The sequence below is a fragment of the Strongylocentrotus purpuratus genome, unplaced genomic scaffold (assembly GCF_000002235.5).
Source record: "Strongylocentrotus purpuratus isolate Spur 01 unplaced genomic scaffold, Spur_5.0 spur5_scaffold_6, whole genome shotgun sequence".
Taxonomy (NCBI): Eukaryota; Metazoa; Echinodermata; class Echinoidea; order Camarodonta; family Strongylocentrotidae; genus Strongylocentrotus; species Strongylocentrotus purpuratus.
The window spans coordinates 24,627,454-24,654,529 of NW_022145612.1; the positions used below are offsets into that span (position 1 = coordinate 24,627,454).

The 27,076-nt window shown below is 38.1% G+C and overlaps 1 protein-coding gene across 1 annotated transcript in view; it reads right to left on the reverse strand.

Annotated features, from left to right (window-relative positions):
- Nucleotides 1–27,076, reverse strand: part of LOC100893009 (macrophage mannose receptor 1) — a 47,240-nt gene that overhangs the window by 17,057 nt on the left and 3,107 nt on the right. The window contains exons 6-31 of the mRNA XM_030999932.1: nucleotides 26,743–26,841; nucleotides 26,192–26,329; nucleotides 24,182–24,298; nucleotides 23,353–23,484; nucleotides 22,533–22,646; nucleotides 21,513–21,626; nucleotides 20,875–21,126; nucleotides 19,906–20,022; nucleotides 18,511–18,645; nucleotides 14,591–14,713; nucleotides 13,547–13,711; nucleotides 12,967–13,083; nucleotides 12,040–12,153; nucleotides 11,164–11,205; nucleotides 10,426–10,602; nucleotides 9,799–9,958; nucleotides 8,900–9,141; nucleotides 8,224–8,383; nucleotides 7,739–7,860; nucleotides 6,968–7,117; nucleotides 6,280–6,437; nucleotides 5,141–5,290; nucleotides 4,117–4,253; nucleotides 3,537–3,685; nucleotides 2,074–2,276; nucleotides 369–526 (exon numbers count right to left, since the gene is read on the reverse strand). Of these exons, the coding sequence (XP_030855792.1) occupies nucleotides 369–526; nucleotides 2,074–2,276; nucleotides 3,537–3,685; nucleotides 4,117–4,253; nucleotides 5,141–5,290; nucleotides 6,280–6,437; nucleotides 6,968–7,117; nucleotides 7,739–7,860; nucleotides 8,224–8,383; nucleotides 8,900–9,141; nucleotides 9,799–9,958; nucleotides 10,426–10,602; nucleotides 11,164–11,205; nucleotides 12,040–12,153; nucleotides 12,967–13,083; nucleotides 13,547–13,711; nucleotides 14,591–14,713; nucleotides 18,511–18,645; nucleotides 19,906–20,022; nucleotides 20,875–21,126; nucleotides 21,513–21,626; nucleotides 22,533–22,646; nucleotides 23,353–23,484; nucleotides 24,182–24,298; nucleotides 26,192–26,329; nucleotides 26,743–26,841 (3,745 nt within the window). The remainder of the gene's footprint in view (nucleotides 1–368; nucleotides 527–2,073; nucleotides 2,277–3,536; nucleotides 3,686–4,116; nucleotides 4,254–5,140; nucleotides 5,291–6,279; nucleotides 6,438–6,967; nucleotides 7,118–7,738; nucleotides 7,861–8,223; nucleotides 8,384–8,899; nucleotides 9,142–9,798; nucleotides 9,959–10,425; nucleotides 10,603–11,163; nucleotides 11,206–12,039; nucleotides 12,154–12,966; nucleotides 13,084–13,546; nucleotides 13,712–14,590; nucleotides 14,714–18,510; nucleotides 18,646–19,905; nucleotides 20,023–20,874; nucleotides 21,127–21,512; nucleotides 21,627–22,532; nucleotides 22,647–23,352; nucleotides 23,485–24,181; nucleotides 24,299–26,191; nucleotides 26,330–26,742; nucleotides 26,842–27,076) is intronic.

The following is a 27,076-nucleotide window of genomic DNA, read 5'->3' on the forward strand; positions in this document are numbered from 1 at the left end:
TCTAGTTATTATTGTTATTAATAATTTTATAATTATTATTAGTTGGCTATTATTATCATTATTAGTAGGCTATTATTATTATAATTATAATGAGTATAATCGTTGTTTACTATATCTCGATCATTATTAAAAAAATAATAATAATATGTGATAGTTATAATAATAAATGAAAATCTTTTTATTATTATCATATTATCATTCACCATTTTTTTATTCATTATTTACTATAATCATTATACATGTACATTGTTCTACATGTTGATGAGCATTGTTATATTACCTTTATCTTCTTTATGATATCAGTAATAAACCATACTTATTATGATATGATAAAATAGTATTCTTGATACTGGAGATAAAGATCTAACCTTGGTTTCAGGTCTGCGACCAATCCTGCGACAAACTGTTCCTCTTCGTAACTATGGAAACTAGCAAGGGTTGTATCCCAGGAAAAGGTTCTGGAGAAGCAGTCGTTGTAAGCGCCATTGAAGTCTTTACGATTTGCCTCATTCGTCTCACGAACCACCTTATGATATAAAATGTAACCAATCAATGTCAAAAGCACGAACAATCTCAAATACCAAAGCAATATAAAATCAAAAACTCAAAATCGTTACTCTGGCGTTACAATATAAATTTGATATAGGCCTACTCCCATGCTCATATTATATATATATATCTCTCTCTCCCTTTCTCGTCCAGCATTTTTCAGTCGACCGTATTTAAAATTAGCATGCTCTCGCAATTGTATGTACAAAATAAACTTCGGGGATTGCTATGACTGAGTATCACAATTGCGCTTGACATAGCCTATTCCAGCATGTTGATTTTGGTGACTACCCCGAAAATGATAATTAGGAATTCGTTGAGAAGAACACGGTATACAGGGGAGCGGATAGTCATTCGGCCGCACTAAAGAATCCTCTCTTATACCGTTCATCGATATATGGATTTTTTAAACCCTTAGACCACTGAAATGCACCAAGAAATTAATCTTTTCACCCGAATCCATGATCTTTAAAAACACTGTATACTACTTTTGATCATAGATTACATGCAGTGGCAAAGCGCGAGCCCATCCACTGAGGAGCACCGAAACGATTGTGAAAAGCGGTCTTACTTGGACAATTGTAATAAGCGAGTGGGGGTGCGGGAGGCGGTGCTCGTGTTTTCTTTTCTCGTCTTTTCCCCCTTATCCCCATCACTTTCTCTCTAATCTCTTTTTTTCACCACTCGATGAGGCATATTGCTCCGGTTGTCTCATTTTCGCCATCACAAACGTAGCTAGTTCGCCGTCTATAGAACGTATATAGCAGACGGCAATCGGCGAATCAGACGACACTTGAAAGTGATTTTGTATGTGAGATTGCTTTGCTAAATATAAAATACAAGAACCTTTTCCATATCTTTAAACTATCATTGATATCTGATAATTAAACAGTAAGTAAAATAAACCTACCAAACTACATAATACAATGAAATACTTGACTGAAGGTAGGGGAGTTTGATGTGGTGCACAATTGCACTCCTCTGTTAATAATCGAATAGTCCACGGTGTGTCATGAATATTCATGTTTTTGCTCACCTCGGCAAAATTTTTGCCTATACTAAATGGAAAAATTACGGTGGGGGTTGGCTGAAGTGGACATAATGAACCAAGCTGAACTGATCTATGATAATTCATGCTTCTTATCCTTAGTGTGCTTGACCTATAATCTTACAATCGCGTGGTAAATTGCGTCCAAAGTTCGACTTGTTAGACATGCGTTAAATATGCAATGGCGAGCTTGCGACCTATTTTGATCAAATTACGGTGAGTGAACTTTCAAAAGTCAATGGGACATGAGGGTTCCAATGAAAAAGCTAGTGTCAACGTACGTCGGGGTGAATATGCTTTTCGTTTAAACAAAAAATGAATTTTTAACGATTTTTTTGGTAAAAGTCCATAGGCTAACATGTTTATAGGCTGCTGGACTCTGACGATAGGGGGCGTTGTCAAATGAGACTAAACGGAGCTATATGAGGGGGGGGGTGCCCCATTCCTCCCTCCTGTAGCTACGCCACTGTTCATACCAGGTAGCAGTAGCTTCCAAATGCACTCCAGCCATCAGGACACGATCCTGTAGGTGATGGTGTCGGTGGTAGCTCAGGATCAACCCCGGTACGTCGGGGCTTCTGACATATCGCCGAGTATTTACTGCCACAGTCCTGGTCGTCCCATCCCCCTGTGTGAGTTGTACCAGCAGACATGGCTATACACGGATGCTGGTCATTTCCTGACAAGAACAAAAAATAGACTCATAAAAAAAAGTTCTGCAATTCAAGTTTGAGCTTTGAACTTTCTCTTCTTACAGTATACGCATACTTGCATTTGGTATCACTGAAAAGCCTACTTATTTCTCTTACAACGATGTCCCGTTTGCAATAATTATTATAATCACTGAATGCATGTGCAGTACACCTTGAAAATTGGGGCGAAGTAAAAAGTTAAATGCAGCAAAATGCATTTTTAATTAGCAGCAGTGAATGTCCCATTTGTCTGGAGGATCGATTGTATTTGGAATGATATTGAAGTTGTTATTCATGAATGTAAAAATATTTGTTTGGAAGATGTGCCTTGTAGGACTTTTACTTTAAATCTTGTAAGCTTATGTCATTGTTTTGAATAGAGTAATTTATACTGCTGTGGAGAGAATTCGGATTGGGTGTTTGATGCAGTGGAAAACAGACTATAATCTGTATGAAGTATGGAATTACATAATAATCTCACAGTCAATGTAAAACGCATTGCACCTTCCAAACTGACCTTCGTGAATGACCAAAAAATCTTTCAAACATGTTTTCTTTTCCAAAACAGGAGAATTACAATTGACATGCATGCATGCTTATCTCAATATCATTACAAAACATTGCAAACATGATAGGCGAATAAATGTTGGGCGAACCAGGGTCGAGAACTGAACTGAAGTATTCGCTACTGGTTTAAAAAAAATAGTGTCATAGTATTATTACATTGACGACTATTGAATACCATGTCGAAGACACCCCGCCCAAGGCCTTCGCCTTTTGTGTACACGAATCATAACCCTGTAAGTAATCAACTGTAATTTCAATGGTCTTCCAATTTATTAATCCAATACATACAATTATCTGCAATCCCCATTTACTTCATTCCTTTTTTATTATCAGTTTCCCTAATATATTTCGATGGTGCAAAGACGTATATGACATCATATCATATAAACATGGCATACCGGAAAAATGTTACAAAAATCTTAAGACGATCGCAAAAACTTTGTTTAAAAATCACGGTAAGGAGATTTCAATAGCCGTGTCGATCCCCCATTGAAATGTGAAATAATAACGTAATCTGAACAGATTTTCTATGAATATAACGGGGTATTGACATTACCGTCGGGTTGACTTCCAAAAGGTCTTTGTAATCGTGGTAACAAAACGCCACATGTCCTGCCCTTATAAAATCAGGAAATACAAATATACATTTCAATCTCAAAACTGAAAGTTAATTAATATACCTGGCTGGTCTTCGTCCCAATGTGTATAAGTTACGGGTTGTCCAGTAGCCCATTCATACTGTGTTCCCTTGTGAACCGTTCCATGCAGTCCAATCCAGTATAAACCGGTTAATTCCAGTAGTGCTTCACTCAGGGCATTCTGCTCTATACTGTAAAGTTCCATTCCAAAATATGACAAATGATGTATTGGATAGATCGATAAATGAACAAAAAATAAGTAAATATATAAGTACAGAAATAAACAAGCAAACAAAATAAGTAATATATAAATGAATGCGTAAAGCATGGTGCAAGTCCAATTGGAACACTGGGTTAATCATTTAGGGGAAGGGGACGGCTACTGAATATTTATCCACATTGAGGGTATTGATTATCTATCCATTTTACAGAATACTATAAAACTGATTGATAAATCAGTTTGAATATTTGAATCCATTTTGTAACGATAGTTTTATTGACTACATGGAAATGATACAATTGCAGTCGTTACAGCTATGTAACTAATACCTAACATAATCATAATCCATTTAATTGCAATAGAAGAGATATCATCTGGACAAGAAGCTTAGGTTCAACCTACTAGTTTGGTATGTAGGCCAGGGTGGCGTTGGTTGTCTTGCCATGGTCGCTATCTCCAGCACAGGTCGTCAAGGCTTCATCCCATGTCATCTGGCCTTCCAGGAGTTTATAACAATACATATCACTTCCGGTCCAACCCTGTCGATGAGTGGCAAAAGTTTTGTTTAATTCGGCTTATCATTTCGATTATATTTTCGTTAATTACAGAAGACATCATGCATTAATGCCTATTTTGTTTCCATTAGTACTTATGAAAAGCAATATATTTGTTACATTCAAGAAGGTGCGGTAGCTTAATGGTAGAGCGGTTGTCTCGTAACCAGGAGGTCCCAAGTTCAAAACTAAGTTGATAAGCTGATGCCCTTTGGTAAGGCATTCATACCTATCACCTGATCCATCGGAGAGGACTTAAAGCCATTGGTTTGACACCATACATATGTTTTCTAAGCAACTTGGTAAAGGAAGATCATCAAACCATACACAAAAATCAATTTAATTAAACTGATTTGAAGTCCTGAAGAACAATCTCTATCTCGATGATCTTGGTAACATGTTGAAGTATTGATTTCTTGACACGTACAAAAGATTTGACGCAAATGCTACCAGTAGCAGAAACGATTAAAGGAGTTCGCAAAACAAAGGTGTTGCACATCTTAAGTGTCCGTATTATATTTGCTCCTATAAAGCTGTGCATGATTATTCAATAAAAGGGTAACTGAGAAATATATATCCATGCTGCAATTCAACACCATTCTCTTTGCTTCCCTTTCATGGTCTTTGTAGTCATGGAGAAAAAAAGAGAAAGAAGATGAAAAGAGGAAGGAGAAGAGGACGAAGAAGAAGGGGAAGAAGAAAAGGAAAATGAAAAGGAGAAGAAGAAAAGGAAAAACGAAAAGGAGAAGGGTAAGTACTGAGCATTGGAGTAGTAGGAGTGTGAGCGAGATGATGAGAGAATGAGTACAGGAAATATTATGGGTATAAACAATAGTAAAAGAGTGAGTGTCGTAATAATTGTCCAGGCTTACCATAGGACACTCGTATTCCGGTGGAGGGATCTCCGAAGGGCTAAAGTGACCCTTGTCTTTTTGACAGACATAACCAAAATCCTCTGCTTTGCAGTCATAGTCGGCCCACTTCCCCGCGTAGTATTGCCATCCAGTGCTGTCTTTCCCACTCTAGGAACATAACGAGATTGGATGTGAAAAAACACCGTTGTTCAAAGAATGCATAATCAAGGCTAAATGTCTATACGTCAATGATCAATCATAGTATAATCATTTTCTTTCGGGGAAATATTGTGACGGACAGAAATAAAAGAACAAGAACAGAAAACGTGGTAGATTTAGAACAAGTAGCTCTCTCATACAGATATTCGATCCATTAGCAGTAAAGAAATATAATCCCATCTTTTGAAAATGGGACATCTTTTCCTTCCCTGCCCTTTTTAGGACCAATAAATTTACATGATTACGGACGTTTATGACCCACTAAATACTTCCCCGAAGCTAAATTAAAGGTACTGTGTCCCATTTGCAGGCCAAAAAAATGAAAAAGTTAAATTCCAACTGCATTTGAAAGATAATACTAATTTAGAACTTCCCCAAAAAAGGTGGGGCTTGAAAATGTCTTCAAGTGAGAAAATAACGACTATTAGTTGTCAAATCGACTTTAGGGCTATAGAGCCCAAAAGTAATAGTCTTGATTTTCAGACATTATTGTACCGAATCGTCATACGTTTTATGCTGCGCAAAAATTCAATCAGTTTAATCTTGGCCATCACAAGAAGTGGGTTATTGATGTAGACAAATGCTCATGTACCCTTTACAACTCTTTTCATGTATGTTATTACCAAAGAAGAAAAAAGCCAGTCAGTCACTCAATAGTGTCTGACAGTGAAGTCTAGCAAGTAAACGGGTTTCCTTGCATAATTTGAATATGAGGACACTGCTAACGTCTAAATTTCACAGATAGGACATACATGACATATTCATAATTCCTGCAAAGTTCTACAGAATTTGAGGTTTGCTGTAAAAGGGACAGAGTATCTTTAAGACCCAACATCATTTGTATTCTTCATTCAAATGTTTTTTTTCCTTCCTGTCCACCTAGTTAAATCCTTACCTTCCCTACCCAAAGTGCTCTTACGGCGTCTTTGGAATTTTACCTGTGAAAACGCGAAGACACAATCCTGAGAGTCGGTGAAGTCATCAGGTTCTCCTACATTCCAGTTGGTATAAGTGACATCTGACCCATCGGCCCATTCAAAGGTCATCTGATGGGAAAGGTCATTTAGCCCGATCCAAGCCCCTTTACTCGATAGAACTGCATGACATAAGTACATATTTATCACTTGTTTTATTGTAGATTTGAATTATTCTGCTTTAGTATAATATCTATTCTTTCATCTGTTGACTCACTGTTCAGCAATTCCGACAGTAATTAATTGTGTATAACTGGCAGGAATTGGCAGTAAAAAAAAAACATACTTGCGTTTCTCTTTGTCATCGGACATTTTATTGTAAAATACTACAAGAGCTACATTTTATAACGCACATATTCCAAGGGAAATTCGGGTTGCCTACAAGGTACTTTAACTGTTCATCATTTAGCCAATCTAACCTTGGACGCTGTAAGCATTCAAGGAAATTTCTTCCTACCAGGTACCCGTTTACTACACCTGTATTGAGAGTGGCAAATAAAGATTGCTGTCTTGCCGAAGGACGTTGGTGTTGGGTTTGGGACTCGAACTGCGAACCACGGGTTGCACAATCTGGCAACCTGTCCAACCTTTTCACGAGAACACTTTACCTCTTCATACAATGATTGACAAGAAGAAGTAATAATACACTTACGTTGCTCTCTGTTATCGGACAACATTTCGTTGATGACGTGCAGCTGGTCTGGTGAAGTCCGGACCTGTGCCAAAGCACCTCCTTTCGACCTGCAGTAGGCGTCTGCCTGAGACCATGTCATTGCCTCGTTCACAACGGAATAGCGATGGTCTGCAAGAAGAATTACGACTTTTAAATCCTTGCTACAAAATCATCTCTTGCATATTACCGTAATTCGATCTTTGTGTATATATCAGAGCTATATTGTGTAATCAATAATTATTGTTGGTACGTTGTTTATAGATGTTTTCATTATTTTCTTTGTTATTCTACAGCTCTTTGAACTATTCTAAAAAAATGCTTTATAAATACCATGTAATATAATTATCATCAGCATTTGATAGATCCATGTGCCTATCGGAAAAACTTTGATAATTCGTAATTCATCCAATTGGAGGCAATAAAAATACGTTTACACATGAAAGTTATACGCAACATGAGAAAACGGATGAATAAATAATGAAAAGAAATGAAAAGGCACTTTCGAAAGAAGGAATTTTATGTACAGGTAACGACGGACATTTAGGAAAATAATAATCCAGTTCAAATATCTGATGGATAAAACAGTTAAGGTGTCCTATACGTGTATTTTTTTGTCAGGAACGAGAAGGTCATTAACTCTGTGTACAAGGATATGATCTAATAGCTTATGTATCCTACCAGACGATATAGACCTACTAAAATACATGATAAAATCGAGTTAACTGCAAAAAGAATGTTTGAATATCTTACTTCCTGATCCCCCATAGATACTGTTAGGGTCAATGTCTTCACAGATGAACCTCTCAGCATTGTCACATGACCAGTCGTACCATTCAAATAGGTAGTTCGTAGGATCGGATTCGTCAACAGGTCTGCGCCATGAAATGAACAAAATTAGGCAAATGTCACAATTCTTTCTCCAAATACCAGTTATTCAAGAATGCGTTGGTCGTTACAGTAGAATACTTAAACAGTTGGCAAAATTACATAAGAAGATTTGTAGAAAGGTTGTACAGAAATCAGAGCGACATTTTAAAGCTGCCCTTGTTTAATTTGAGTTATGCAATTCGAATCACATTTATTTCGACCAATCACAACGCTTGATATCATAATACGTCATCGGTTGGTACGTCATTTCCGTATTGGATGGACAAGGCAATTGGAATTGCCTCGCATGGGTTGATTTATCGAATGTCTTCGCGATCGTGCTATTTGAGTTGTAACATAAGACTTACGCCATGAGACCGCAGTGCTCTCCAGGACTCATGTAATTGTTCGGTTCGCCTTCACGCCATTTGAAGAAGGTCTGAGTGGTCGTACTATCAGGGTCACCACCGGTTACCCATTTGCCCTCCTGGTTGATATCATTCACACCAAGCCAGAAGATATCAGATTCTAAAGAGTTCCATGTGTGAAAAGGAAGAGAAAGTATAGGTTAAAGTGAATAGATAACAGATTCAGAGTCTTGTTACAGGTAAATTGTGAAAGTAATTCCATCAAGTTGCCTGAATGATTGTGAGCGAATTTGGGGAGACAACTTTAATATATCGACATCTTGTTCTTTATAAATTATTAAATCAAAAGTGCAAAATCGATCTTTTTCTGTAAAAGAAAGTGCTGATGGAGATAATGTCACAAAATGAAGCCAAGGTGTTTGGCCCTCTGGATGCGGCTACCAAACCTCAGAGTGACGGGAATGCTCTCTTTTTCTGAGGTATTACGAGACCAAAGGCCTTTCAGACCTAAAATTCAGTTTGCCGACCCTTTTGACAGGAATTGAAGATTTCCATAAGACCGAAAACCATTGACAACCTTTCTCGCCAGCCAAGAGACAATATCGTGCAGGAACCTAAAGACGTTGCACAGTGTATTCACAGGAAGCGTGACAATGTAGGCCTACATAGTACTTACTGAAAGGATCATACATGAGGTTTAGGAGTGAGACCATGTCTTCCTGGTCCTTCTCGCTGTTAATGGTTGCCATGGAACCATCATACTTCACACAGTGGGCCTGTGCTTCAGCGTAGGTCATGGTATCAACATGAGCTGTGTATCGGCCTAAGCTTGCGTCACCGTCATTGTTCTCGTATTCACAGACCACCTGGAACTTCTTCTCACACACCTCATCATTCCATAACCAGTTATATACGTATCTAGGGGTGAATTGTAGGGAAATAAAGCAATGGTTATAACTGAACGGAATCGAGGGATATCTTTGAGTCGTATCCGGACGCCTACCCCCTGGTCAACCACTCCAGATAACTACCCCCGTAATACTACCCCCAGAAAACTATACCCATACAAGTAACCCCTAGGATAGTCGTCCGGGGGTAGTTGTTCTAGATGATGGTTGTCGTAGGGGGTAGTTGTCTGTGGATAGTTTTCCTAGGGGGTAGTTGTCCTAGGGAGTAGTTGTCCGGGGGTAGTTGTCCTAGGAAGTAGTCGTCCTAGACGTTGGTTGCCTTGGGGGGTAATTGTCCTAGGGTGTAGTTTTCCTAGAGGGTGGTTTTCCTAAGGGGGTATCCGGGGGTGGTTGTCCAGGGGGTTGGTGTCCTAGAACCCTTTATTTAAAAAAAAAAAGGTGATTGGAAAAAGGATGGACAATAAGATAGAGAAAGACATATTGCAACAAGCAAATTGATGAGTACTGTAGTGAGGTGGAAAAAACCGAAATATAAGGAAATTAGATGTACTTAGAATACAAAGAAACCTTTTTACAGGAAATTTCGCCAAAGCAAAGAATGGCGAAGACAAAAATCAGTTTAATCGCAAACCCCGACACACCCCTGATATAACACGATTCAACTTACTGCATACTAACACAGTCTTCGCCAGAGCCTCCTACATTGTCTGGCTGTCCATCTGCCCAGTTGAGGTAGGTGAGCTGTGTGTCTTTGGTCCCATTCCCGTACGTCCAGGTACCATGCTTCTGAATGTCGTTGGCTCCAAAGAAATAGTACTGACGGCTCTCTAAACAGTGAGATATATCGGGGAGTAGCCATATAATAAATATATGCAATCTTGTCGCTTTCGTATTATATCAAAATATAATCAAGATCTATCATTTTGATAGGTAAATTACAAATAATACAAAAATACAAATAAGTGACGTCACATGAGAAAGAAGTTTTCTTGATCTTCACGTGTCGTTTTGCCCGCTCCACTGCACAAAGTTGCCATCACCGCAATCGTTTTACATCACTTGATTTGTAGTGACGACACTGATAATTATGTCTCTCGAGCACACTGATGTACACAAACATGCACACGCACACGCACGCACACGCAAACACGCAATCTCTCTCTCTCTCTCTGTCATTCACATTCTCTATCACACACACACACACACACACACACGCACACACGCGTACATACACGCACACACACACGCACACACACACGCACACAAAGCTCTCTTCCTCTCTGCGGCAGCATACCTTTTGATATCAGACTAGCGATGTGTGTCATCTCGCCTTCGCTGTGGACAGTGGCGAGGGAAGCACCCAGTAAGTCGCAACTTGACAGAGCCTTACTCCATGCCACAAAGTCCCGCTGCACCAAGTAACAGTGAGAACCATAGCCTGCCCAATCCATCGGGCACAGAGACCCTGGAGCTGTAGAACATACATCACATAAAAAAGAGTCTTGACTGGGTTTAGGGTCTAAGTCGGGCAAATCAACTGCCGCAATTCCGTAACAATTTTGCTCCGAACCAAGTAAATGCACCGATTCAGTATATGACTAACAACAGTTACCGTGAGATGTTACTGTTAACCCGTTCTACAAAGCAAAAACCATGCAGGAGCATTGAACGACATTCAGGATTGAGGGTTGGGGCGACAGTCACAATGATCGGAAGTACATGAGGAACATAAAAAATCTTGAATCATGTAGGGGAGGGAGGGAGAGATGGGCTGCCCGCAATTTAATTACCCCAGAATCGACGCCCATGAACTGACGCCCATGGAGTAATTAGCTAACAAGCACGTTTATAAAAAGTCGAGTTGAGAAGCATTCTGTAGAGCTTTCCTACCTCTGATCCACTATATAACTGACAATGGAAAGACCTTTGACAGTCGTGATTTGTTAATTAAAAAGGCCATTGAATGAAAAGATATGCAACTATTGAAGATATGGTTTAAGAAAATGATAAAGCGAAATCTTGAGGTGATTACCTAGGGTTGTTGGTGCAGAAGAAGATCCAATGCTGCTCTGACCTGTAACACACAAAAAAGGAAATTTTTATTCAGATTACAAAAGGAAGAAGAGAAACAGTATGAAAGTTATTGCACGTTATTGAATTGCAATATTTGATTCAATAATTTTTCTTGTATACTAGTCCTTTGCGCTGACTAGGATGGTGAAGGAGTAATACTACAATAAAATACCATTACACGAATTACATGAACTATACTACCATTGTGTGTATGAATAGATATATCATCTCCCGATTTTTTTTTCTCTCTCTCTTTCTCACTACTTTTCTTTAAACGAGAGAGTGAGTGTGCGTGTGTTCGTGTGTGCGTGTGTGCGTGCGTGTGTGTATTATATTTGAATCCATGTGAATTTGATTTTAAATCTGCTGATTTCAGAATCAGTTACTGCCTTACTGGCAAATGTTAATGATGGAAAGCGTGATATTAAAAATGTTTTAAGATCAACATTCAAGAAGCTAACGCAGTTCGAATCTTACTCCTTTTCTTGCAGATGTGAGGAAACGTGAGATGACACTGTTCATCCATACAATAAAAAACAATCTAACGAATTACATGAACTATAACACCATTAATTTTGTGTATGAATAACTACAGCATCCCCGATTCTTTTTTTCTTCTCTCTCTCTCTCTCTTTCTCACTACTTTTGTACAAGTAGAGTGAGTGTGCGTGTGTGTATGTGCATGTGTGTTTGGATTATGTTTGAATCCATGTGAATATGATTTCAAATCTGCTGATTTCAAAATCAGTTACTGGTAAATGTTAAAGATGGAAGGCGTAATAATAAAAGCGTTTTAAGATCAAAATACAAGAAGCTAACGCAGTTTGAATCTTACTCCTTTTCTTGCAGATGTGAGGAAACGTGAGATCACACTGTTCATCGGACCACATCCCATTTCCTCTTGCCATGAATACACATTCTTCGGTACCCATAAGATTGTCGGGTTGGCCTAGTCAAAGAAAGAGACACAACACATATAAATCTACTTTTACACAATTTAATTTTCCAAGAAATGTTGTGCATTATGTTTTGATCTTAACATGTATACACAATCAATTCTGGGAAGCTTATAGGTTTGGCCTACAGTCAAAGAAACAGATAATATATTTAAATTTATGAATTTCGAAGGTCGATGTTTCAATGACACATTGCGACATGATAGCATGTGTCGGCACACAATGACCAGCGCATATAGATCAACTATGATGATCGACGGACACTCGAGGTACTTTTAACTTTATTAACCGATCTCCGATGATTTGTTTTAAAGCTATTTTCTAAAACTTCCTAAAATATTTTGGGCTACGACCTACTATCGATTCGGGTAGTTGTAAACATGATGCATGATGTGATTCCAAATGCCAAATTTATTTCTTCATCATAATACTAACAAGCGTTCTCGTAAATATGCGTTTCGCAATTAACACAAATTAAACAAGAACGTTAAATTATCGTTCTTACGCAGTAACTGATAATTGTTATATCTTGAAACTACCAATTGTGTTACGTCAATCATTTTTAAAGTACAGACTAACGTTCAACTAACTCAAGCAGTAATTTTCAATAGGTGAAATAGTAGGCGAACACATCAAATTTCATTTTTCTAAAGACTGTGTAAATGTCCGCTTCATATTAAGCGTCTGATTTAGTGAAAACGAACTGATTGTTTTCACCATGAATTGTGGTGAAATCTTTTCAAGTTATCAAACGCATATATTTTAATCCATGGAAAAATAAATCAGACACAAGAACTGAGGTATACCTGATTGCCAATTTAAGTAAGAGAAAGGACTGCCATCTGTCCATTCCCAGCCTGCCTCATGAAAGCGATCATTAGCTCCTATCCAGAAACCATCCACCTCCTCCGAAGAGAGCATGCCTTAAAAGAAAAACAAAGATATATGATCTTGAATGTATTTACAAATTAATGAAATAAAGTTGAGAATAGTAATTATAATGACTAATTTGCACAGATTAAGATAGCTTGGACGATTAATCAAGCGTTATTAACAAGTCAACTGGGCTTGCTGCGTTTCGCGTACACTTCAGGACGCTTTAGCAGGCATGCTGGTCTTTGGCGGCAAACGTTGTTGACCCGTGATTTGTTTATAAAATTTGATGTTATAAATGTACTACCGGGGTGACTTAGAATATTCAGAGATATACCATCATCGACTTAATGTGCGCTTGGGTGTGGAGGCAATCCTTTGAAATCAAGCGCAATTGTTTATCAGGCAGCCTCCAGAGCTACGCATGGGCTTTGTCCCTTGGAAACTCCACGGGAGCTCGCCCTTATATCTTCTTTCGTGAGTGTAAAACATCAGATAATATGATGAACTAACCAACGATAAGATTTGATTCTGCCTCGGATCCGATACTTAAGAGATTGGCATCCTCCTTCTCACATTCGTCTTGGGCTTCGTCAAAACTTAGCAATAAATCCTTGTCTATCTTATAACACCACTCTTCAGTAGGGTCTGCTGTCCATCCGTCACCACCGCAGATCTCTGCAAGGTTTCAGAATGAATGATAAAATATTCGAAAATTTAAGAGTGAAATGCGATTTTACTTGACAAAAAATCAGAGGATGAGGGGATAATAAGGGCTTGACCCTTACAGATCTCTGTGATACAGTTTTAGGCAAAAAAATGTTGGAAATTTATGAATTATGAATTGTGGAAGATTTTACCATGAACATTTTTTTAAGAGGAAGAAAGACCATATAAGGACCTTAATTAAAATAAATAACCGTTTATGATTGTAATAAAATATACATAGACGAAATGTTTTTTCAATGGAGGAAAATATGAACTTATTCGTCCATTTTGAGAACAAGTTGTATGGCATCGAGAAAAAATGATTAGATGAATGCATGAAAGAAGAACAAAAATTCAAACGAGAGATAAAGAGGAGATGCTAGACATTCCATAAATAGCAAGTGCGCTGGCCATTGTGTATGAGCGATGTGAATAGGATTTTGTACGTACAATATTAACACCAGTCACAAAGGTCGGTTTAGCAGACGACATTTTCGCAAAATCCATAACACTAGCTACCGGAAGTTGACGATATTTAGAGGTCAAAGCCTTAACACCAGCTGATTTCCTTCGGTTGTAGGGCTGGTGTTAGTGTTTATTAAACACTAATACCAGCCCTAAACATCCATTGCAACTTGAAATCACCCATTGTTACCTTTGTCGTGTTTATTAGTATGATATACATTTACATTGCATTATCAAAAGAGGATAAATGGATAAAAACCCTGTGAAATTTACTTTACTTTCATTGATTGACTGATTATCATCAGTTTGCTTTAAAAAAAACAGGTACCGTTTAGTAGAATGTGCCTTAATGAGATGCACTGTCTTACCAGAAACCGGTCTTACCTGCTATATCACACTGTGGAATATCACATAACTCTCTCGATAAGCCGTGAGTTCCTTGATACATGCAGAATGGTGCATCCATTCCTGCTAGAGTTGGGTTACGGCAATAGTTCTCATCCAGACCTAGAAAAAATTATCACGAAATCGATTAACAATTACAAAGTGAGACAGAAACATCGTCAATGCTCAAAAGCACTCGAAGTTGAAAGATCAAACATGTCTAATTTTGACAGATTTATTTTCCAAGAAAACACGGCTAGTAAGAAGTAGAAAACTGGATCTCTGACGAAGTTGATTTGATCAAAGAATGATGAATTACCTTATTAGGTATTCAGGCGCGGATCCAGGATTTTCCAATAGGGGGGGCCGGAAATTTGAAAATTGCGCAGACCTTTTTTTAAAACTCAACAAATCAATACTTACAAGGTCATATTAGAAGCACCATACCGGTACGATTTTTGTCATTTCAATCGGGGGGGGGGGGGGGGGGAGGGGCTATAGCCTCTTGCCCGAACAAGTAATTTTCTGGTTTCACAATTCGGCTAGTGAGCGAAGCGATCGAGCAAAAATTTGAGCATAATATGTACATGTATATTATGAAAGTGTTATTTATCACGAAAATAAACGAGAAAAAAAATTCATATTCGTAACTTTGACCTTTCATAGTTTAATGAAATGATTAGAGAAAGAATTAGAAGATTCGTTGTTCCATTCTCGACTCTAAATCCTTGTTTGAATTTAGTTCGTCACCCTCCCCTCTCGCGCGAAGCGCGGAAGCTTTGACCTTTCATTAATTATTAGGCAAAGAAGAAGATTTGTTGTACCATTCTCGACTCTTATTCCTTTTCTGAATTCAGTTCCCCTCCCCTCCCGCGCGAAGCGCGGAATCTTTGACCTTTCATAGTTTAATGAAATTATTAGAGAAAGAATTAGAAGATTCGTTGTTCCATTCTCGACTCTAAATCCTTGTTTGAATTAAGTTCGTCCCCCCCCCCCTCTCTCTCGCGCGAAGCGCGAAAGCTTTGACCTTTCATTAATTATTAGAGAAATAAGAAGATTTGTTGTACCATTCTCGACTCTTATTCCTTTTCTGAATTCAGTTCCCCTCCCCTCCCGCGCGAAGCGCGGAATCTTTGACCTTTCATAGTTTAATAAAATTATTAGAGAAAGAATTAGAAGATTCGTTGTTCCATTCTTGACTCTAAATCCTTGTTTGAATTTAGTTCGTCCCCCCCCCTCTCGCGCGAAGCGCGGAAGCTATGACCTTTCATTAATTATTAGAGAAAGAAGAAGATTTGTTGTACCATTCTCGACTCTTATTCCTTGTCTGAATTCAGTCCCCCCCCCCCCCTCCCCCGGGAAGTGCGGAAACTTTGACCTTTCATAGTTTAATAAAATTATTAGAGAAAGAATTAGAAGATTCGTTGTTCCATTCTCGACTCTAAGTCCTTGTTTGAATTTAGTCCGTCCCCCCCCCCCTCTCGCAGGAAGCGCGGAAACTTTGACCTTTCATAGTTTAATGAAATTGATAGAGAAAGAATTAGAAGATTCGTTGTTCCATTCTCGACTCTAAGTCCTTGTTTGAATTTAGTCCGTCCCCCCCCCCCCCCTCTCGCGCGAAGCGCGGAAGCTTTGACCTTTCATTAATTATTAGAGAAAGAAGAAGATTTGTTGTACCATTCTCGACTCTTATTCTTTGTCTGAACTCAGTCCCCCCCCCCCTCCCGCGCGAAGCGCGGAAACTTTGACCTTTTATAGTTTAATGAAATTATTAGAGAAATTATTAGAAGATTCGTTGTTCCATTCTCGACTCTAAATCCTTGTTTGAATTTAGTTCGTCCCCCCCCCCTCTCGCGCGAAGCGCGGAAGCTATGACCTTTCATTAATTATTAGAGAAAGAAGAAGATTTGTTGTACCATTCTCGACTCTTATTCTTTGTCTGAATTCAGTTCCCCTCCCCCTCCGCGCGAAGCGCGGAAACTTTGACCTTTCATAGTTTAATGGAAATATTAGAGAAAGAATTAGAAGATTCGTTGTTCCATTCTCGACTCTTAATCCTTCTTTGAACGTAAAGCGCAGAAGCTTCACGTTTTATTAAATTATTAGAGAAAGAACACGATATGTTGTACCATTCTCGACTATTGATCCTTATTTGGGTTTAGTTTACCCCTCGCGCGGAAGCTTTGACATTTCATTTAAATTATTAGAGAAAGAAGACGATTCGTTGTACCGTTCTCGACTCTAAATACTTGTCTGAATTGAGTCCCCCCCCCCCCCCCTCCCGCGCGAAGCGCGTAAGCTTTGACGCTTTATTAAATTATTAGAGAAAGAAGACGATTCGTTGTACCATCCTCGTCTCTTAATCCTTGTTTGAATTCAGTTTCCCCTCTCCCGCGCGAAGCGCGGAAGCTTTGACGTTTCATTAAATTATTAGAGGAAAGGATAATTCGTTGTTCCATTCTCGACTCTAAATCCTTGTTTTAATACAGTTAAGCGAAGCGCGGAAGCTTTGACATTTCATTACATTATTAGAGAAAGAAGGCGATTCGTAGTATCGTTCTAGACTTGTCAGAATTTCAGAAATATTTCCTTGTCTGCTCCTTTTTCGTCTTATGTCCTCTCACTGCCCCTACCGCCCCTGGCTACGCGCCTGATTTACAGGGAAAATGAACAATCATGATTGTGATAGCACACAATTAGACTAGTAGAAATGAAAGATTTATTACACCAACCATGGATAAATCCATGGTTTTACCAACATGAGTTCAAATACAAGCACAAGCGAGTTGGTATGAGCTGAATCCAAATGAAGGGCAAAATAAGAGTTGTGAAGCGGCCCTACCGCTAATTTAAAATTTGACTGTTGAGTATATAGCTTCTATTTAAAAGACATCCAAAATAGTGTGCCCTTTTCAAATTTCTCACTAAAGAGTGGTGACCTTTGTAGCGCAGGGGCTGTTTTTAACGTTTAACTTTGAATCCGCGGCTCGAGATTTTATGCGACCGGCCCGGCCCCCTCTATACAATGACGTTTACCAAGCCTACTGGAATGACCCCAAATCTCCCGATTACAGTTTTTCCCTTATTCGTTGTTACTGTCACTAAGCGCCATTTCCTCCTCCTCCCCCCCCCCCCCCATCACTCAGTGTTATCTAGGGTACGCGCAATTATGTTCCCTCTCTTTGAAAGCACCCCTCTATCTCCGGTGTGTAAAGTCAGTACGGGCCGGACTTTGTTGCGTGAAAAGTAACCCTTTTTCGGAGATTTTGGAAACACAAATTGGGGGGGGGGGGGGGGGGGGCTTTCTTCGTTATCATTTCTCCTTTTTTTCTCTCTCTCTCTCTGTTTCTTTTCTCTTCTTTCTTTTCACTTCTTTTTTCTTCTTCTCTTCTCCTTTCCTTTTTTTCTCTTCTTTTCTTTCTCTTTTTTCTTTTTTTTGCGCCGCCAATAGGGGGGGCCGCGGCCGTTTCGGCCCCCCCCTGGATCCGCCACTGGGTATTGAAGGGGTGTCGTGATAATATATTTCTCGCTCTTCGACAATTTTTCCAAACGACCCTTCTATTTTTGTCATTGTCAGGGACTTGGGGATTGGGTGGATTGTGTGGACCCTTAGATTGCATGAGATTTCCGCGAACAACTATTATTTGTGCGAACGAAAATCGTTATCCTTTGTTATTGTTAATGCTATACTGGTGAATAAATTCATCAAGAATTGCATCCATATTCTATAAAATGAACGCAAAGACCTTCAAGTAATCAAGTCAAGGGTGATATCCATACCCTTCTGTATCACCGATATTAATCATGATCGCATATTTCCATAGGTGACGCAACAGGCCGTTAGAACTGCCTTTGGTTGATACTCTGAAAGTCAATATGAGATCTCGTTCTTCATATCGACGTGTTTGTCGACTTCTTACCTGCATTTGGATATCTATCTGGAGTATAAAATGTGTCCTTCCATTCAACACAGACGTGACCCGATACTGTGGTGCGGGCCGGACCACGGTAAGCTGTACCCCTGACCCGCGGATCGTAGCATCCTACATCTTCAGCTGTTGGATGGGAAAAGAGGGACAGAAATCAAACAGAACTGAATGAAATAATATTCTGTTGGAAGGCTGAAAACGTTTGAAATTCGGCGTCACGCTATGAACACATTTTTTGAAGGAAAGAAGATAACGTTTTTTTCACGTCTCCAGCAAAATGACGTATAATAAGGACGTAAAAGATTGCGTGTGTGTGGCGTGAATTGTGAAGGAATCTTAAAGATGACTCCTATATGATTTAGGTAAACCTTCGTTAGCGTAGTACAGTGTAAAGCGTGAACGATCATCCTAAGACATTTTTACCTGCGTATAATTTTTACATACATATGAAAGTAATTTGAAATGGAATAAAAAAAAAACTGGTAATTGGGGAAGTGAAAGTTCGGACTTAGTTTCATTCTCACTGTTTCTTTTTTCAGAATATACATCTAGCATACTTACGGTCGTTGAATAAACTTTATGAATAAACCATGGGCCTATTTATTATCCCGTTCAGGAGCTTTATACAGTATTTCCAATCAGTCATATTGTAAGAAATATCATAGAAGTATAGGATATAGCACATTAACGATCATTTTCAGGCACTCCACATAGTTAATGACTAATTAGAAATAAGGAAACGTATTATTTCACTCCTGCATGCAATCTACACAAACTATGACCAATCAGAAGATAGTATACTTACGATTGCATTCTGGCACCCTGCATTATGACGAATCATTTTGGTTGTGAATTGGATCATGACCAATCAGAAGATAGTATACTTACGATTGCATTCTGGCAATCCGCAGTATGACGAATCGTTTTGGTTGTGAATCGGATCATGACCAATCAGTAGATAGTATACTTACGATTGCATTCTGGCAATCCGCAGTATGACGAATCGTTTTGGTTGTGAATCGGATCATGACTAATCAGTAGATAGTATACTTACGATTGCATTCTGGGACGCCGCAGTATGACGAATCATTTTGGTTGTGAATCGGATCATGACCAATCAGAAGATAGTATACTTACGATTGCATTCTGGCAATCCGCAGTATGACGAATCATTTTGATTGTGAATCGGGTCATGACCAATCAGAAGTTAGTATACTTACGATTGCATTCTGGGATGCCGCAGTATGAGGAATCATTTGGGTAGTGAATCGGATCATGACCAATCAGAAGATAGTATAGTTACGATTGCATTCTGGCACGCCGCAGTATGACGAATAATTTTGGTTGTGAATCGGATCATGACCAATCAGAAGATAGTATACTTACGATTGCATTCTGGGACGCCGCAGTATGAGGAATCATTTTGGTTGTGAATCGGGTCATAGAAGTAACACCATGGAGCCATCGCACCATTTGGGTTCCGGCAATAGTTTTCCTCCAGCCCTAGAAAGTGAAAAGGATAGTTAACTGTGCATAGATCCATTATTTCACCTCTTAACTGCTAACCCGTTATTCCGCGTTTAATTTACGCATTTACTCTCTAAAAAAAATCGAGTGATCACGGACGTCACTCCTCTGGAGAGTGAAAATGTAGTGAAAATAGAGTGAACATTCACTCTTTTCTTCTTAGAGAGCACTCTAAAATCAATCGATTTTCACTCCCAAACAAGTGATCACGGACGTCACTCCCAAGAAAGTGAAAATAGAGTGAAAATTCACTCTCTTTTTAAAAGAGAGTATGCAATCTCACTCGATTATGCGCTGTAAAATGCTGAAAATGTAAAATGCTTGTTTATCATAATTTCCACATTTGGAAGAAATTTCAACTGAATAGAAGTAAAAGTCGTGTGTAAAATTGAACTTTCCTTTTGGATGAGACCTAATTTTAATATCAGGGGTTTTATTCACTTTCGAAATAGATCTTCTTTCAAATCTTAGTTGTTTCTCCCTCCTGCCGTTTCTAATACTAGCACATTCTCTCTCTCTTATTATTCCATGACATTTTCCCTATTTGTATTTTGCAGAGATGTTAGGTCAAAGTACAATTTGAATGAAGCCTATTTATAAAAATTCCTTTGGTCAGGAATGGAAAGTCACCTGTATAAGGCAAGGGCTGCGTTACATCGGGAGCAATTCAATTTTATTTTACCAATTCCTTTTTTTATTTTGCTTATCAGAAATTTTGAGATTATGATGCACATTTCTCGCGCATGTCCTACATGTCCTAAGTGCTGTCTCCCTTTAAAATTACCCCCCCCCCCCCCCCTGGCGCCGCTCCTGTTCTCCAATATTTACCGTATGTTTGATTCCTCTCGTAATAGTCCTGTTGCGGATCGTATACTGGCTCCACATCGGCCCCGTTCATGGTACTCAAGGTGCATACTGAGTCATCCCCACCAGTACCTGTGTAATAATTGAATGCCTTACAGAAGAAGGCCTTGTGGTTGAGACACTCGTAGGCACACTCATCGCGAGTTTTTCCGTTAAAACCGGATGCCGCCCCCGTGATGGCTTTGTGCATCTGCATCGAGAATTCTTGAAGTGGTACTAAGACAAGGGGAAACAAAAGCAAGGGTAATCTTTTTTAGAAAGAAGCTCTACATCACACAACGTACTCTGCCCAATTTACTCATATAGTTAAATCTTATTATCAAGAAATAAACAGACGTTTTAATATTGGTATTAAAACATTCACATTATCTACGGTATAACGAGGTGCTACGGGTACATATCAATGTACACCCGTCTAATTCCTAGAAATTGTAGTATAGAGAAAAAGGGCAGATAAGTATGAGAAAGGAAAAAAAAAAACACGGACTAACTAGAAGGAAGAAGTGTTATTGATCATAAAAGTATAATCCTATTAATTAGTGAGAATGAGAATATGTTTAGAAAGTTTAGTTCATTAGAACTAGACCTTCAAATATGCTTACCAGGGTAAAATTCGTTGATAAAATCAACCCAGTCAGAGCAAGTTCGTCCTATAGTGACGTAATTGGCGTTTCCACGGTACGACATGCCTTTCCCGACATAGCATCCAACTTCAGCTGTTGTTATACATGAAAAAAATATTCATAAAGCCCCTTATGATTCAAACATGAAATTGACTACAACTTATGTTTAAAAAAAAAAAAAAAAAAAAAAAACCAAAAAAAACCACAAAAAAAAAATAAAATCTTTTTTTAGTAAATAGGATTAATTTGTTTCATGAAAGATCCCTTCGTTTTTTATTCCATCTTTTTTCGTTGTTGCAAGAATAAGTACTTGACTATGCACTTATATTTTTGACTACCTCTATGTGCAAATACATTTGACAAGTTACGAATTTCTAAATATTAATCTTGGTGCCGACTGAGAGATCTGATCTGGAAGTCTGCAAATAAAACAGTCAGGGTAAACATTTTTGGGGTAGAAGCATTCGACATGTTAAGAAAATGGTGATTCGACCATGTATATAGAACCATCATGTTGTGATTATATGTCCAGGAGCTAAACCCGGGACTCTTTTTAATCAATTTTTTTATCAGACACGATGAATTTAATGTTCTATGAAATGAATGCTACATATTCATCAAGACATCGTCATACGTCTAGTAGTTGATGGGAAATTGATAGTCAGTTTTCAATTTCATGAAAGACACGGTATGAAGAAGTGTCGTAGCCGAGTGGTTTAAGTACTTGACTTGAAATTCAAAGGTCGTGGTTCGATTCCCGATACGGCATTAATGTCTTTTGGCAAGGCATTAATCTTCATTTGCCACACCCGACCCAGCCGAGGTAAATGGGTACCTGGCAGGAATTAATTCCTTGAAATGCTAGAGCACTGTAATGGCAGCTAGGCTAAAACCGGGGTAATAATAAATGCGCCTCGGAATAGAATTTCTAGATAGACGGCGCTCTAAAAATGCCTATTATTATTATTATTATTATTATTATTAAACAAGGCTACTTACTGGCACAATGTGGCACAATACAATACTCCTGCACGAGACCCTGTTGATCGTCGGTTACGTAACACCAAGGCTCTGTGTCTTGGCTTGGGTTGCGACAGTAATTATCATCCAAACCTATCATATATTCAGTAAACATCAAATAATCTTTAAATCATGCGAGTACACTGGAATCATAACACAAATAACAATATTCAACGATTGCAGAGACAAATCGAAACAAAACTAAACAGAAACAAGACATAACAAACTCAAGGCTCAAAGGCAAAGTATATATGAACCGATCATAAATGTAAAAACACATAGGCCTATTTGTGAAATTAACGAGTTAAATAAAGTAATATTTTTTTCTTTATTTTTTTCAGAGATGTCGTGGTATAGTGGATCAATCCCTTGACTCTCTATCCAAGGGATAGGGGTTCGAATCCCAGCCCGACACTAACGTCTTTTGGCATGAAATTACATCATTATGCCCCTCTCCAGTGTAGAAGTGTAAATGGGTACCTGGCAATTACAAGGGTAATAATGAAGGGCCCTCGGCAAGAATATTTAGCGTTGGTGCTGTAGCTGAATATGCTGGGTAAACAAATTTTATTATTTGTATTATTATTGTTAATGTTGTTGGTGTTATTATTATTATTATTATTATCATTATTATTTTTATTTTTATTATCATTATTTTTTTAAATTATAATCGTTAATATTATTATAATAATAATTATTATTATTATCATCGTTATTAACATCATCATCATTATTATTATTATTATTATTATCATTATCATAGCCCCCAAACAAGTAGATTCTGTAAAGCAATACATACCAGCTAAAGGATATAACGTAGGGTTGTATGGCTGGGCTGTCGCGTCTTCCCATTTAACACATGTATTCCCGTTCTCCCCTTCATTCGCCGTCCCTCTATAGTTGGCACCGTTTCCCTCGTAGCAACCAGTAGCTGCGTAGGATAAGCGAAAAAGGTGACGTGCACATGTTTAGTATACCCTGTATGTATAGTATCGTTTATGTGTAATTTATATGTTATCTTCCAGAAAATACCCTCATTAGAATATCCAGGGTAGTGAAGACAGTGTCAGAGTATGCCCCTCCTTCGTTCACAGACACCGTCCCTCCCTAAAAAACACTATTCAAAAAAAGATAGCCCTTTAAAAAGATAACATACTTATTCAGTAGCCGTGGGTCTTTAGAACAAAGCTCAAATAGCATTGCTTTAATTTTTTCCAGAAGCCATTGAGATATAAAAATGTAATATTACTAATATAGTACCACGGCGCCAAAGATATTTTATGGTCTCATCAATTTACCATTATTTTTTTCTACAATATCAAAAAGATTAAAGAGAGATATCTGTTAATGTAAACAATAGGAGCTATTTTGAGGAATAATTTACCATTTCTCTCCCATCTCTCTCTCTCTCTCTCTCTCTGTCTCTCTCTCTCTCTTTGTGTCTCTCTCTGTCTCTATCTCTCTCTCCCCCTCTCTCCTCCCCTCTCTCTCTCTACCTCTCTCGATCTCTATCTCTATCTCTCTCTGTCTGCAATATTCATTTTATGTATTTAAGAATAGAGCCCTTTTGAAAGATTTGAAGCAATATTTTGTGCCGAAGTAGTAGTTGTCAGAATAAGGATACTTACTCTGACACTTGGGAATTCCACAACTTGAAGACGTGTACCAAAATGTGTCTTTGTGATAGTAGCACCATGGTCCGCTTCCGCTCCCGGATGGGTTGCGGCAGTAATTTCCCTCCAAACCTGTATAGTGATGTCAATTGCTTAACAAGTTCATCATGATGTTGTATTATATATATTTGAACAACATATATTGAGCAAGAGACGGTTTTACAGGTTATCCCCTTCCAACTTGTCTATTGATGTAAAGTGTTGAACAAGGTTACTATCAAGATGGTTTAGATTTGTATGGCCCCCCAAAAGCTAATTCTGACTAATTGCGAAATAAAGACCAAACAAAGAACAAAATAAGACCATCAGCTCATTTAATGATGAGGAGATCGCCAAAACGGCATCTTCTGTCGATCGGGAAAAGGGTGGCTCACTTCAACATCAATTCACAGACATCGGACATGTCACTGGTAAATAAATTATTGGAGGTATCATATAAGTGATTCTTAACTGTAGATTGATGATGTACGATATTTAAAACATTATGAAAGATAATAAGCTGTTTAAAAATAAAGGGGAAAACAGACGTATATGAATTTTTAGCACGGGTTCATGGTTAATAATACACTGTCGCTCATAAAGGTGGAATATTTTAGTTTTATCCCAATTTATGGAATTATTTTAAAAATTATTTAAAAATAATAGATCTAGATTATAGTATACATTCTCAGATTTTATTGAATTATAATTTGCCAATGTGTGTTTTGCGGGACTGCTAAAGCATTTGTATGCTACTATGCTTATTAATTAGGGGACCTACGCCCTCAAGTCATAAATGACAGTAATGAGGATTGATGCCCCACAAAAGGGCACTAATATATAGCACATCGACACGGTTTTGATCCTGGGGCCTCACAGCTATGAGGCCATTGTTTTGTCACTGAACCATGACTGTACGCAGAGGGGGCTAGGGTAGGGGGCAGTTTCCATAAAATTAAAAAAACGCAGAAAATGCAATAAATTTTCAATAATTTTTTGCATTTTACCCCGGTCCCCAACATAAAAAAATCCTCTGGATGGCCAAGCATTATGGCTCAAGGCATGGGCACACAGAAGATTTTTTTATGTTGGGAACCGGGGTAAAATGCAATAAATTATTGAAAATTTATTGCATTTTCTGTTTTTTTTTTAAATTTATGGAAACTGCCCCCTACCCTAGCCCCCGCTGCGTACAGTCATGGTTCGGTGACAAAGCAATGGCCTCGTAACTGTGAGGCCCCAGGATCAAAACCGTGTCGATGTGCTACATTAGTGCCCTTTTGTGGGGCATTAATCCTCATTACTGTCATTTGTGACTTAAGGGCATATGTCCCCTAGTTGATAAGCATTGTAGCATACACATGCTTTAGCAGTCACGCAAAACACACATTGGCAAATTATTATTCAATAAAATCTGAGAATGTATACTATTATCTCGATCTATTATTTTTAAATAATTTATAAAATAATTCCATAAATTGGGATAAAAAAAAAATATTCCACCTTTATGAGCGACAGTGTAATACTGGAATAATAAAAAACGATGATTGTACAGCGCTTACCACCGAAGTCTCTAAGCGCTATAACAATCAAAATACAATGATAAACAATTACATATTCAACAAAACAAAAAGTTACAAATACATTCTAGTTATACTAGGCTTCTAATAATATGAGACCACGTGAAAGAAAAATACTCACCAGCATCATTTTGGTCTTCCCACAAATTAACATTCTCTTTAAATTAGAGTGAAGTATCCTTTCTGTTTGTCTTATGTAAGATTAGAGAACAAATCTACACCTTCCAGTTCTTGTTTATATATTTATTTTTCATTTGAATATACAATCTCAAAAAGGGAAAAAAACTGAGGAGACATATAACACAAAGGATTAAAATAGCACACAAAGGGATTGAAATCGGGTTTAAAGAAGTAAAATAAAGAGGAAAGGGCTGACAAAGGGATTAAGCAAAAAGAGAACGTTTACCTTCTTCTGGAAAGTTACCAGGTCTGTAATAAGCTGAATCGTCAAGCGAGGCCCAAGCCAGACAATTACTACCATTCTGAGTCTGGGCCACCTTTCCTCGATACAAGTACCCATCACCTTCATAACAGTCTACAGGAGCTGCATTAATAGAGAAAGGGTATTGGTATAATTTTTAAAGGCAAATACGGTCAAAGACTAGCTTGCTATCAATACGAACAGAAAATTCAGTACAAATTAGGAATACCTCACAAATTATACGAAAGGTATGATTCTTTATTGACATGAAAAACAATGGTTTTAACAACAAATAATTTAGTAATGCACTCCGGTGATTCGGTATTCTTCGACTATCTTCTGGTTCAATTCCTGAAGTTGCTCACAAATCATGACGATGAACTATTACATAATGAGAATAAAATAGTTACAGCTAAATTATTCTTTAACAAAAACATGTCTAAATAGCTTCAAATATGCTGATTTATTTGTCAATCAATTATTTAATGCTGCTCCCTACATCAGCGTGATCATCGACCCTGAAATATACATCTTACCGTCGCATTGAGGAACATCACAGTCTTTAAAACCGAAGTCCACATAACACCAAGGCTTGGCAGCATTGTTTGGATTCCGACAGTAGTTCTCCGTTAAATCTATAGAGTCAAAAGAAAGTAAATGACGTAAGACATTTCTTTAAGAATGAATTTCAAACCAAATCTAAGAAATCTATTAAAAAAAAAAAAAAAATCTAAAAATGGGGTGGGTATCGCCCTGAGGACAATTGGTCATATTAAAAATTTAAAAAATTGTAAGCAAAACAAACTTGATCCGAGAATTTCATAAATCATAGCTGAAAGTATCTTACAAGAATCAACAATAGCGTTCATG